We start from the raw sequence: 13,162 nt of genomic DNA, 5'->3' as shown, positions 1-13,162 counted from the left end.
TGAAGGGTATGCCCAAACGTGGGTCCCGTGCTCACCACACCACCAGTTTCAAGCTATCCTGGCTGATGAGGGATGAAACCCCAACACCGGTCCTAAGATGCTTGTTTCTGGTCCAGGGAGGACCTTGCCTGGCAGTACGGGCTCACGCATCATCAGATAATTGCCCTACCTGCATCATCAGATAATTGCCCTACCTGCATCATCAGATAATTGTCCTACCTGCATCATCAGATAATTGCCCTACCTGCACCAACTTTGGTGAAAAGCGACAGCAACTCTGAAGGAAGCGTACTGCATTTACCAGAATGCAATAGGATGAACTGTGCTGGGTGAGAGGCCGTGTGCCACCACCCACCTTTATGATTACGTCACCAGTATTTCTGACAGCAGAAGTGTGGTCAGGCTTCACGACTGTCATGAGAGAGAAAGGTACCCCCTACGTACTTTTAGGTCCAAGAGGAGGGGGAAATAACAAAAGTTGAGAGAAAAACTTCTAAACTGACCTATCTAATTACAATATTGGCTCCAAGCTCATACATAAGACATATCCACACATACAAAGTCTTTCCACGTGTGTTTATTCGATAAGATTATTTTATTATTTATCAAAAATACATTTTTTATATACTTTTTATGTCTATTTGTTTTTTCTTTTTTTTGGTGCTCATAGAGTCATCATATAAAAAAACAGACATATGTGACAAAATCATATAGGTTGTGACATTTGAGATACATATCACAAAATACTTTTAAAATATATTTTAAATAACCCCACAAATAGCCATCATACCTGCATTCTCGCCTCTCATTCTGTCCAACCATACCATCATACATACATGCAATACACAAATAACAATAAAATACACAAGGCCCCGTGCCATTGTGCAAGAGGGGGTAGTGGGAGATGGGGCTGTGCAACCGCACAGATCTCGTCGCCCCCCCACCTTCCCCCCCTCCCCCCGGCGCCACCTCTGACACCACGAGTTCCGGAATACCAGCGGCTGGAGGTCCACGCACGAGCAGGTGCCCTTCGCCGCAATTCTGATGTCTGCACTTGACAAGCTGCGCAATGCGTGCGAAGAAAGCAAAGCCGTATAAATGCCAAAGAGCGGCCGAGGCAGGGCAGCGCTTCCGACCAGGAAGTCAGATTACAGAAGTTGACTTAACTAGTTCCACCCACCCACCCACCCACGGAGCGCCGGAAACTTTGCAATACTTGCTGCTGCTGCCCAGGGCACAGGAGATACTTCATGAGCGAGAAAGGGGAGTCCGGCAGGGAAGGCAGAGGTAAGTCAGACCTTCTTTTTTATTCCATTGGAGAAAATGATTAACCTGGCTCCCAAGAGGCACGGGCAGATGTGAATTCTGTCCGATGGCTGCTTGATGTTCCCATGACACGTCACGAGCACATATTTAACCAGCCCTGGCTTTGGTTACTAGAAGCATTTAACATGCTGGGGTCTGAGAGTCCGCACTTGTAATGTGACAGGCAAAACTGCAATGAGTGGAATGGAATTTAACGCAGGCTAAAGGTCAGGACTGGCTACATGTGATACACAAAGCAGGACTGCCAGCTTACCCGGCTCCACCTTTCATCTTTCCAAGGTCGACAGATTGAGTAATGATGACTTTGCTAGCACTGGAGATAATTCGAGGTTTTTCATCTCATATGTTAGTAGGTCATCCAGTTCTGTTGTTTGCTGTGCATTCTGGGACTTTTACTACTTTAAAAATAATAATGGTACTGGCACCTGGGTACAAACAATAGAAACCAGGATGGGACTAGCTACTCGGGCCTGACATGGAAGTACCAGAATTTTACTATTATTATATATTTTTTTTATTCCGAAAAAGACCGATTATCCTCTTACTGCCCATCATTTGTGAGAGGGGGATGTGCAAGCCGGTTTCCATGGTGACTAAAGTATGGGAGCCATCTTTGGTTTTATATGTTTGGCTCTGTGACGTCCATGAGGGTCATTGAGGGGAAGGTCAAGGTTGTGTTACTTGAGCCTTTACTCCTGGTCTCAGCGGGGGCTCCCTATCTACGCCTTACAAATCACCACAGTCGGGTGCAGTGCTCTGTTATGACTATTTGAGTGACTCTGTAATCCATCTCAGGCAGTTTTTGTGGGGTTTTATTCATTCTCCTCCTGGTGTTTTTAAAGCTTTCCCGATACATAACTGCCTGGTGCCCGCGTGTCTTGTCCATGAGACCAAATGTGATGGATAAGAATGATTGACTTAATCGCAACCACTGGAAATTGTTCTGGAAGCATTCCATTCCATCTGCTTTTTTGCTCACTGTGCCACCCAAGGAAAGTCTTGCCTGAGCGGCTAGATTGTGCCCCTTTTGAGCAGGCACAAAACCAGTCCAGATGTTTCAGGCTTTGGGACATCTGAGAGGTGCACCGTGAGGCTTTTCAGGAGAATGAACTACATTGTGGCATACCCTGCTACTTACCGTCCATAAAAAAGAGGTGGATGGCGATTCTTGAATGACTTTTATTCCATTCCATCATTTATTTATTTTGCTGACTAACCCTTTCCAGGCAGGGAGCAGCCATATGCTAGGCATTCCTGGCCCCACCCCTGGAGGGAGAGTCCAGGCTGAGCCGCTAGCCAATTCCCTCTGACCAGGAAAAACAAGCAGTGGCAGACGTGCGTTTGTTTATTACTTCTACAAAGTATAGTCCCTATACAATGATGCTATATAAAAACTTCAAGGCACTGGTTAGGCTTAACAGTACAACTCAGGATGACTCACTGAAAAAGACACAAAATGATTCACGGGAATCCTTTAATTAATCTTAAACCTTGAGTGGATGGCACTAAATATTCCCATTTAAATTAGAAGTCTTTCAGATGAATCCAGCAATCACGATCTGTTTTTCTCCACGTCATGTGTGACACCTACTGCTTGACCTGGATTTTTAGCAAGTTGTATATCGTTTGGTTTTGCCCTTGAACGTAGCCCAGCATTCAGAGTTCTTTAACTGAAATACTTGTCCAGGCTGGGTGGATTTACTCCAGCATGGGACCAGAAAGTAGTCGTGCGATGAGTGAGGCACAGGGCGTCTCATCAGGACTAAGGGGCCGATTAGGATGGCGGACGGACTTGCGTCCGTCCGCCACCCCTGAGTAGGAGGGACCGTCCGCATGGGCAGCGGCGGTCCCTCCATGGCAATTAGGATGTGACCGCCAGGGTGGCGGTCACATCCTCTATTTTTAACATTGCGGCGGGTGCAGCTTCAAGCTGCACCCGCCACAATGTTAAAAATGCATGTGTTGAATTTACATGCACAAAGCGGCAGGCACCGGAAGCCGACCGCGGCGGAAAAGCGGCGGACGGAATTCCAGACCCACCAGCCATCCTAATTTGGCGGTGGGTCTTTGGAGTCTCCGCCGCGGTTTTTCCGCATCTTCCAGGCCGGCGGACACTTCCGCCGGCCCGGAGGATGCGGAAAAACCGCCATCCTAATGAGGCCCTAAGAGTTGGGTTTACTCCAGGACCCACGTGCACTGCGGAGCAGGTGGCAGAAGCGCGCGCTCGCCGTGGATTTAGGTGAGAGAGTGACTACTGGCAGGTGGGAAAACTGAAATAGTTACCACTAATTTCAGTGGCCACAGATGAGCACATCAAACGCATTGCATTGTGGTTTATGTACAGAATAAATCATTAAGTGCACTTGTCGAGTTGGAGAGCAGAAGTGACCAGAATTAAACAGATGAGATTTTTTTTTTATAAAATAAAAATAGTTTTTTACTTTGAGTTGGAAAGTGCTCAGTTGTCCAATGCCACCAGTATGGAAATCACTGTGTGGCTTAAGGTGACTCAACTCTAGAAATCATTGGAATATCCGTTTAGGGCAGTGGTCCCCAAACTTTTTTAGGCGGGGACCATATCAACTTTCCTTTCTGTGATGAGGGGCTGGGGTCGGTCTTATAACAGGAAATGATATGGGCCAAAAGTGACAACCAGTATCATTGTGGAGATTGTAATGACATTTTTTGCAGCTGCCCTTCGCTTGGCCTTGGCGCCACCTGTTGCAAAAAGTAAAAGTAATAGAATATAGAAAGTCTTCTTGTGTTTATTTTAACTACCACAGATAATTCTTGATATAGATTAGATTCTCAAATAAAACCACAAGCTGATAATAATTTTTGTGGCAAACAGTGAAATAACATTAATACAGAATAATTGTAATAAACAGGCTGACTTTAGGGTGGTCCTGGAAGCATGCAGGCCCTTCAGGAATGGCAGATATATCAGTGTGAGCTGTGGGCTTGCTTCTGACTGGTGAGGAGATTGATGTCAGGTTCCATTCCAGTTACAGCCAGTCTCAGAGACTGATGCAGGTGTTCATCTGAGAGTCTTGATCTTGTTGGACTTTTTATGAGCTTCATGCGTGAAAAAGTTTGCTCACAGATATATGTGCTCCCAAAAACTGTGGACATCTTCATAGCGTGCTTTCTGATGTTGGGGTAGGTCTCGTTTGGGAGGGAAGCATAGTACTCTATGAGACAGTTGGGATTGAATGCGTCTTTCAGCACATCACAGGTCTGCAACTCAGCCAGTTTAAATTGAAGAGAAGGCAGGGTGTCATTAATGTCGGCAGTAAAAGGGTTCTGGAATATGCAAATTTCTTTAACATGGGCATGAAGCTCACGGAACCGCATACTGAACTCCGCTCTCCGCATTTCCAGTGCGTCCTTGCACTTCTTGGTTGGAAACTGGACCGCTGGCTCCTCAGCTGAGAGGCTCTGAGTAAAGGGAGATGGGTGAAGTCTTGTTTTTGCACTTGTCCAACAAGCAGCGCCATTTTAACCTCAAATGCTTTGATGTGGGAATACATGTAACTGATTACATTTCCTTTGCCTTGGAGCTGTAAATTGAGGCCGTTTAAAATTTCTGTGACATCTGTTAAAAAGGCAAGGTCCCATTTCCATTCTATGTCGGTCAGCTCTGGGACAGCTTTTCCCTTTGTCAGGAGAAAGGTGTTGATTTCGGGTAGCAGCTCGAAGAAGCGCTTCAAAACTCTACCCCGGCTGAACCATCTGACTTCCGCGTGGTAAAGCACGTCTCCATGGGCAGACTCCAGCTCGGATAGAAAAGCTTGGAACTGCCTGTGTTTTAGTCCGTTTGCTCTGATAAAGTTTATGCAAGACACAACCACCTTCATGACAGATTCCCACTTCAGAACTTTGCAGCACAGTGCTTGCTGGTGAATCAGGCAGTGGACTTGTAGTGGGGGGGGGGACAAAAAAATAGTCATCTGTCCACTGCTGTTTAAAAACTCTGCACTCTGAATCTATTTTCCGTTTCCCCAACAGTTTCGACATTTTGTTGTCTGTCTTTATTCCGTTCTTCGCGGCCTGGTAGGGGAAATAAGGGATAGACTTGTGTCAAGTGATCACAAACTCACTCTTTCTAATAATCGATTCTAAATGGAAAGACCTCTCCACACTATCGCCTCACACCTGTCTGGCATGGATACAATTCACCACAGGCAGACAACTCCATGACCGCATTTCTAAAAAATCAACTTGAGCAAAAAAGATAGCCTTTTGTCCAAGCTAGTATATTCAGAATACACATCCATGGTATCTGACAACACCTTCCCCTCTCCCACATCCCCCTTCCTCCTTGACACTGCAGCACCCCTCCCCTCTCACTCCCTCTCCTCCGCCCCTATCTTTTCAGACAATCGCAATTGTGGTAAGGTAAACATAGTAAGTAAATGCAGGTGTGGGAGCGCAGGCTTAACAAACAGGCGAGGAGGCTGTATATATGATCCAAAAGGAAGTGGTTTATTTGCAGTAAGGGGTATATGCAATGCTACAGAGGGTCTATCTTCCTGGTCTTCTTCGGAACTACTGGTTGATGAGCAGTCAATCTTTGATGTCCCTGGCTCCTCTTCTTCGGACTGGATGGGGTCTCCCCGGAGGCTCATAGAAGAGAAAGATAAAGGGAGCCGTCAGTCACTCTGTAGCGTTTGGGTTACAAATGTACCAGTCACCGCACCTTAAGTGAAGGGAAGCTGAATCACGGAAAGGAAAGTGCTCGGGTGAGGAAGGGAAGGAATTAACGGCTCCGCCGCAACTCTCTCCTTGAGTTGCGGCCGCTCTCCAGCCTCCTCCAGAGGGTACCACCACTCCTCGGTACACCGGTCTCCCGCCTCGTCGTCTTCCTGGTATACAGCAGGTCCCGTCTCCGTCTGGAACTCCACGGCGTCCTGTCCAGGTTCCCGACGACTTGCAGCCTCTCCTCTTACTCCTCGTACGTCATCGCTCTCGCTGGTCCAAGACCCCGCCTCCAGGGTTCCTCCTCTTTTCACTGGTTCCTCCTGTTTACTTCCCGGGTCATCTGTAGTGACTTCCGGGTTCAATCCGGGTTTCCTCCTTGAAGACATGAAATACAGTGATTTTATTTTAAAAACGCTATCTCACATACTTTTAACAAATTGGGGGAAACAGCCGCCCTTGTAAATGTATGCTGGCTTCAGACCGCACACACTTGTGTCGGAGGTTTATTACATTATTTGCAGTTATTACTGCAATACTACATTTATTGCAGTATTATCCTTCTGTGTTTGGTACTCTTTTGTAACATGCACACGTCACTTTTCTCTTGTAACACACTATTTGCTACCTCTTGTTTGGTTTCGATACTTGCACAAGTGCCACCATTGCCTAAGTAACGTTTGTTCTTGTGTCCTCCATTTATTGCAGTATTATAACTCTACTCTACTACTTGTACTTTGTACACAGCATTCTGTTTCCTCAATTCAAGGTGATTTTGAAAGACCGGTAATTGATGACTAAATACATTTCTTGAAAGCTAGGAGCGTTTTGTGAATGCCAGCGAGCATTTCCCTGTGAGGATTTCAACTGCCCCCAGCTAATCTACACAAGTCCACCAAACAGAAGTTTGAACATATGCATTGCCCATTGTGAAGCGCTCTGACACCTTTGCTTCGGGTAAAGTCCGCGCTATATAAACAACGCACAATAATAAAAGTCTCCATGGACCCCCCCCCAGCTCATCTACACAAGTCCACCAAACAGAAGTTTGAACATATGCATTGCCCATTGTTAAGCGCTCTGACACCTTTGCTGCCTTCGGGTAATTTCCACGCTATATAAACAACGCACAATAATAAAAGTCTCCATGGACCCCCCCAGCTCATCTACACAAGTCCACCAAACAGAAGTTTGAACATATGCATTGCCCATTGGTAAGCGCGCTGACACCTTTGCTGCCTTCGGGTAATTTCCGCGCTATATAAACAACGCACAATAATAAAAGTCTCCATGGACCCCCCCAGCTCATCTACACAAGTCCACCAAACAGAAGTTTGAAGATATGCATTGCCCATTGTGAAGCGCTCTGACACCTTTGCTGCCTTCGGGTAAACTCCGCGCTATATAAACAACGCACAATAATAAAAGTCTCCATGGACCCCCCCCCCCCAGCTCATCTACACAAGTCCACCAAACAGAAGTTTGAACATATGCATTGCCCATTGTGAAGCGCTCTGACACCTTTGCTTCGGGTAAAGTCCGCGCTATATAAAAAACGCACAATAATAAAAGTCTCCATGGACCCCCCCCCCCAGCTCATCTACACAAGTCCACCAAACAGAAGTTTGAACATATGCATTGCCCATTGTGAAGCGCTCTGACACCTTTGCTGCCTTCGGGTAAACTCCGCGCTATATAAAAAATGCACAATAATAAAAGTCTCCATGGAACCCCCCCCCCAGCTCATCTACACAAGTCCACCAAACAGAAGTTTGAACATATGCATTGCCCATTGTGAAGCGCTCTGACACCTTTGCTGCCTTCGGGTAAACTCCGCGCTATATAAAAAACGCACAATAATAAAAGTCTCCATGGAACCCCCAGCCCCCATGGACTTCTCATTCCGTGGACCCACTGCTGCCCGCTCCATCCACGGTCCCACACACCGGCTCACAAGGCTCCCGCGCCGCTCCCGGTCTCTGCTCCCGGTCTCCGCGCCTGTCCCGGACACCGGACTCTTCCCGCGCACCCTCCACGCCTCCACGCACAGATACGCGTGACGCAAGACGCGTGCGTACGCCATCCAGTTAAGTCACAGGCAGGCTTTCATCTGCGCATGTGTCAGAGGCAATCAGGTACAACAGAGCGTAGGAATAATAACTCAATAATCCTGGGTGGATCTGGACGCACCAGGAGGGCCACTCCATTTAATTAGACGGGCCGGATTTGGCCCGGAGGCCGTAGTTTGGGGACCCTTGGTTTAGGGTGATCTATAAGCGACCCGAGGATACCACAAGGTAGGTTGCAGCACTTCATAAATAAATAAGATAAAGTGGAATAAAAAAAATGCAAGAGCCTTGCCTAGCTAACCTGCCTTCAAGAGAACATTGGGTCCCGCCTCATTCAAGGTGGACTTTCCCCCTTGCCCGGCCCCATTGGTACCACCTCCAGGGAATCCCGCAAGGAGGGTCTGGATCACTCCAGACAGCCTGATCACCCAGCACTGATCCCTTGGGTCGAAGACTGACAGATATATCTTCTCCATAAAAAAATAAAAAAACTGAACCAGCCTTTGCTGAACCTAAGGTTCGATCCAATAGCATACTGCGTTACAAAACAGTCCTTGCAGCACACTGGCAAATTATAAAGGAGGTCACCTTTGTAAATATGTATTTTACACCTGTTTTAACCTAACGCTGACACCTTTTATATTTTTTACAATATAAATATGCAACTTGTTAGCGTTGTAATTGCATATATGTAACTTGTTAACGTGATCAGCCTATCTTGTGTGCCTGTAACTGCAGGGCACGAGTCGGGGGTACAAGTGGGTGGACGGCATCCACCCACTTTTTTTACAGGGTGGACGCCGTCCACCTTGCCAAGAAGTTGGGCCCCACTGAAAAATATGCTGAATTCGTCCCGGTGTAATTTACAAACACCGGGACACTTTAAGCAGCACCCGCATATTGTTATCTGCTTTCGATCCGCAACAACGTGCAGGCGGGGAAGGGATGCAGCTGTCTTTTTTTCTGACTCCTGCTGGGCCCATAACAAAGGCCAAATTTGAGGGGTCATCGGGCCTCCTTTTGTTGGAGTCTCCTGGCTGGCAGCAGTCAGGAGCCTCACACCTAGAAGCAAATGCAGCAGAGGGCAAACAAAGGCTCGCACCTTGTTAGCACTTCATGAATACTTAGGAGAGGCAGCTTTCCACTTTGTTCAGTCCTTGTTTAGGAGATATGCATGCACTGTAAGAACGGCAGATGTGTTGATCTTTCCCAGTATTTACAAAAAATAAATAGCATTTATATAGCACATACTATCCCCTGAGGAGGCGTTGTAATAATTTAAATATCACTATTTTTTCTTTTAAAACACTATGGGTAGAGGAAGCTTTATACTGATAAAAGGCAACATTGGTTTATGTGAAGCTTACAATAGTGAGAAACTTCTGCCTAAATCAGGAGGGTTTGCAAGTATACTCGAAATCTGCTCAAATGTATTCATGATAGAACTGCTAAACATATATGTGAGGGCTTAAGATCTGATGTCACTTCTTGTGATGCCATTTCCTGTGATGTCACGTGCTGTGATGTCACGCGCCACGATGTCACGTGCCGTGACGCCTCTTGCATACTGATTAATTAGGTTAGTCACCCCACTTCTTTTTTTAGGACCTGTGCCCTGTGTAACTGTATATATGTAACTTGTTAGCGTGATTAGTCTATCCTGTATACCTTTTGTAACTTACCTGGTTCTTTTGTAAAGTGCTCTGACAGCTTTGGGTAAAGTTTGCGCTATAACTGTATGAAATAAAAAAAAAAAATAAAGAGCAGAGGTAGCAATGCTGGTAGGTTCACTAACCCCTGCCAGGGCAATAATAAAACACGTACCATGGGACCCAGTAATCCTTATACCTCTTATCAGCTGCACCAGGAGACAGTTCCCTTTCGAAAGTGCGCTGACTATAGGGTTTTATCAACTTTATAACTGTTCTCAGTCCCAGGAAGTGACAGTGTCTCTTTAAATATGGGGAACCCAGATTAAAAGCAATAAACATTAGTGGTGGCTCCAAACAATTAAAAAGCAAATGACAGAAGGCAGTAAAACCCTGCCTTATTTGAAAACAGTCGTAAGACTGACGTGTTGTAACCTTCACATAACCCCTAACAGGAGTCATGACTGCAAGATCTGTCACTTAAACAGCTACAGGGATATACAATGACAAACCCGCTCAGGGAAACCCCAATCTACACTTCTACACAGGGCATCACTGCGTCTGCAGCCCTTCCTTCTTCACCCCAGGTCCTAAGCAGGGTCTCCAACCAGTAGCTTGTGAGCTACTGCAGTTCTCCAGTTAACTCTAAGTAGTTCACCCATATGCATCCCAGCTTATTAAATTAGAAAGCTTTTGTTTGGTTGAATTATTATACTTGTAAAAAATTGAGATTATACAACACCAATAATATTGGCAGCTCTCACTGCGTTTCATTCAACTTAAGTAGCTCTCACTACAGAAAAGGTTGGAGAACCTAAGGACGTTGCTAGCTTTCCCGAGAGTGAAGCTAGCTAAGATATAATAAGAATTGGCAAAGCCAAACGGTGTTGCCTTTCCGAAGCAATGCAGACCTATTGGCTCTTCTAATGCGTTTTATCCCTTTTTGCCTATGCGCATCGGCAAAAAGAAGAGCAAGCATTTTGCAATGCAATAGGTCTTGCCTTTGCGAGAGTTGGAACTATTGGTGTTGTAAATGGAACTGTGTTTACCTCTGTGTTTTTTGTTTAGAGTGTTGTGGCTGGATGCGGTGTACTTGGTACAGTAAAACATGGCGGATCAGGTAACAAGCCAAAGATGAGCCTGCCGTGAGCTTAGAAAAGAAGGAATCAAGATGTCAAGTAATAGGATCACGAAACAAAAAAAATACATTGATGGGAGGTGGTGGTGGGGGAGGGCACCGCGTGGGGAGATTAGGTAGCGAGAGCGGTGGTCAAAAAGTTACATTGTTCACTTTACATCCAGCCCTGTGCAGCAGTACTCAACAGCTTTCAAAACACTAACATGTGGGAAGCTGTTCAACCTCAACTTTCATTTGTTGATTGCCATCTAGATCCCCAAAAAAGTCATGAAGTACTAAATGATGAATACTTTAGCTGCGGTACAAGAAGAAATCCAACAGCAAGCACAGCAGCACATAAGAAACACAACCATGGCTGTGAAAACGAACACAGGGCACTGCTGTCAGGCAGAGGCTCCGAATTAAGCCAAGCACAATATTTGCCCGCAACTTCAACAAATTATTTTATGCGTCCAGGGCTTGTCTTGGGCACATACTTCAATTTGCAGCTATGGCCACAAGGCAGCTGCATTTTCACGTCGGTTGCCCGTGGCCTCTGCTCCTCTAGTAACTGGCCATCCAATCTCGCTTGGGCCAGTCCCAGAGTCAGCTGAGCTGCAGTGAGGGGTCCTAGGTAGCACGCTTTGGGTCAGCCGCCACCCAGACCATGGTACCATGGGGTGCAGTGATTCGTTCAACCGATGCGTGGAACTTAGGGCCAGATGTATCAAGATACACTTTTGCGATTCTCAAATAGCGATTTTTAAGGAATCGCTATTTGAGAATTGCAAAATGGTATGTATGTAGAAATTCGCAATTTTTTTGTGATTTCTCAAAATTCCTTAATTGCGATTAGCAAATTGCTAATCGCAATTAAGGAATAATTTCCTATTAATTTCTCTATGGGCCAGGAGGCCCATAGGAATGAATGTGAAATTATTCGCAATTTGCGATTCGCAATTTGCTAATCGCAAATTGAGAATAATTTCAAGGGTGCAAGGATGTCCAAAGGACACCCTGTTGCACCCCTGAAATAAGCATGGGTGCACATGTGGTGCACATACATGCCCTAAGGGTATGTATGTGCATCACATGGCACTTTGAAAAATGCAAAAATGGGCATTTTTCAAGAAATTTGCAAATTACCACCAACTTGAAGTTGGTGGTAATTTGCGATTCCTTAGGGACAATTAGCACATTTTTTTTGCTTCATACATTGCATTTAAGGAATCGCAAATTTTGCGATTCCTTAAATGCAATCGCGAAATAAGGAATCACAATTTTGCGATTCCTTATTTTGCACTGAAATTTGCTACATACATACCATTTTGATCAAATGAGTTTGCAAATGCCGAAATTCTGCAAATTTCGGCGTTTACGAACCCATTTGAGCTTCATACATATGGCCCTTACTTTCGCTTTCTCTCAGAGCAACGAGGGAGGAAAGTTACGGGGGAAAAAGCAAAGCGACGGGCAGGGCGGGAGAGAGGCCGCAGAGGGGGTGGAACTAATGGAGCGGAAGGTTAAAACGAGGACAGGGAATGGAGGGTAGGGGAGGCGAAGGGACAGCACACAGTGGGAGGGAAAAGCAGTAACACCGGCAGACCAGCTAGGAGAGAGCAGAAATAAGCGGTCGCATATCTGAAGAGCAGCTGTTAAAAAGAAAAAACAAAATCCCTAACCAGAACATAAACAAGCATTTGCAATGCAATAGGTCTCGCATTAGGAAAGTTTGAGCTATTGGTCTTGTAAATGACACATTTTTTATGTATGTGTTGGTTTTGAAAATAGCGAAATTACTAGCTTTGTTATTTACAATGCTAATACTTTTAACTTTTGCAAATGTGACACCTATAGCATTTGTAATGCAACATGTTTTGTATTTACGTGACTTAGATGTATTGATGTTACAAATAACAATGGCTTTTAATTTTTTTAAATAATACTTAAATAAAAGTTATTGTAATTTTTAATGGCAATAGCTTAAACTTTTGTAAATAACTTTTGTGAAGATTATGTTCAGTGTATTTTATTGTGACGAAAATCCAAGAACAGAAGTGAAATATTAACATCTTTTTGTGACATTTGTAATAAAGCTTGAAACATTGAGAGAACATATTTGAACCAGTTGTTGTTGAATGGTTGCACAGATTGATACTGTGGTGGCGCTGAGTGATGTTGTGGTGGCGCCTAGTGATGCTGTGGCATTCAGTGATGCTGTGGTGGCGCATAGTGATGTTGTGGTGCCCCTGAGTGATGCTGTGGTGCCCCTGAGTGATGCTGTGGTGGTGCAATAAATAGAT

General features: G+C 45.3%; 1 protein-coding gene across 2 annotated transcripts in view; it reads left to right on the top strand.

Moving 5' to 3' along the window:
* Positions 1-983: 983 nt before the first annotated feature.
* Positions 984-13,162, top strand: part of CARD9 (caspase recruitment domain family member 9) — a 260,551-nt gene continuing 248,372 nt past the window's right edge. For both annotated transcript variants that reach the window (XR_013594687.1, XM_078641905.1), the window contains exon 1: positions 984-1,287. Coding sequence is in view for 1 of the 2 variants with exons in the window: in XM_078641905.1 (XP_078498031.1) it covers positions 1,070-1,287 (218 nt within the window). In the remaining variant the exon portion in view is untranslated. The remainder of the gene's footprint in view (positions 1,288-13,162) is intronic.

The sequence above is a fragment of the Lissotriton helveticus genome, chromosome 5_1 (assembly GCF_964261635.1).
Source record: "Lissotriton helveticus chromosome 5_1, aLisHel1.1, whole genome shotgun sequence".
NCBI classification, from domain to species: domain Eukaryota; kingdom Metazoa; phylum Chordata; class Amphibia; order Caudata; family Salamandridae; genus Lissotriton; species Lissotriton helveticus.
Note: the sequence above shows the minus strand (reverse complement) of the source record. Positions and strands in the feature narration are given on the sequence as shown.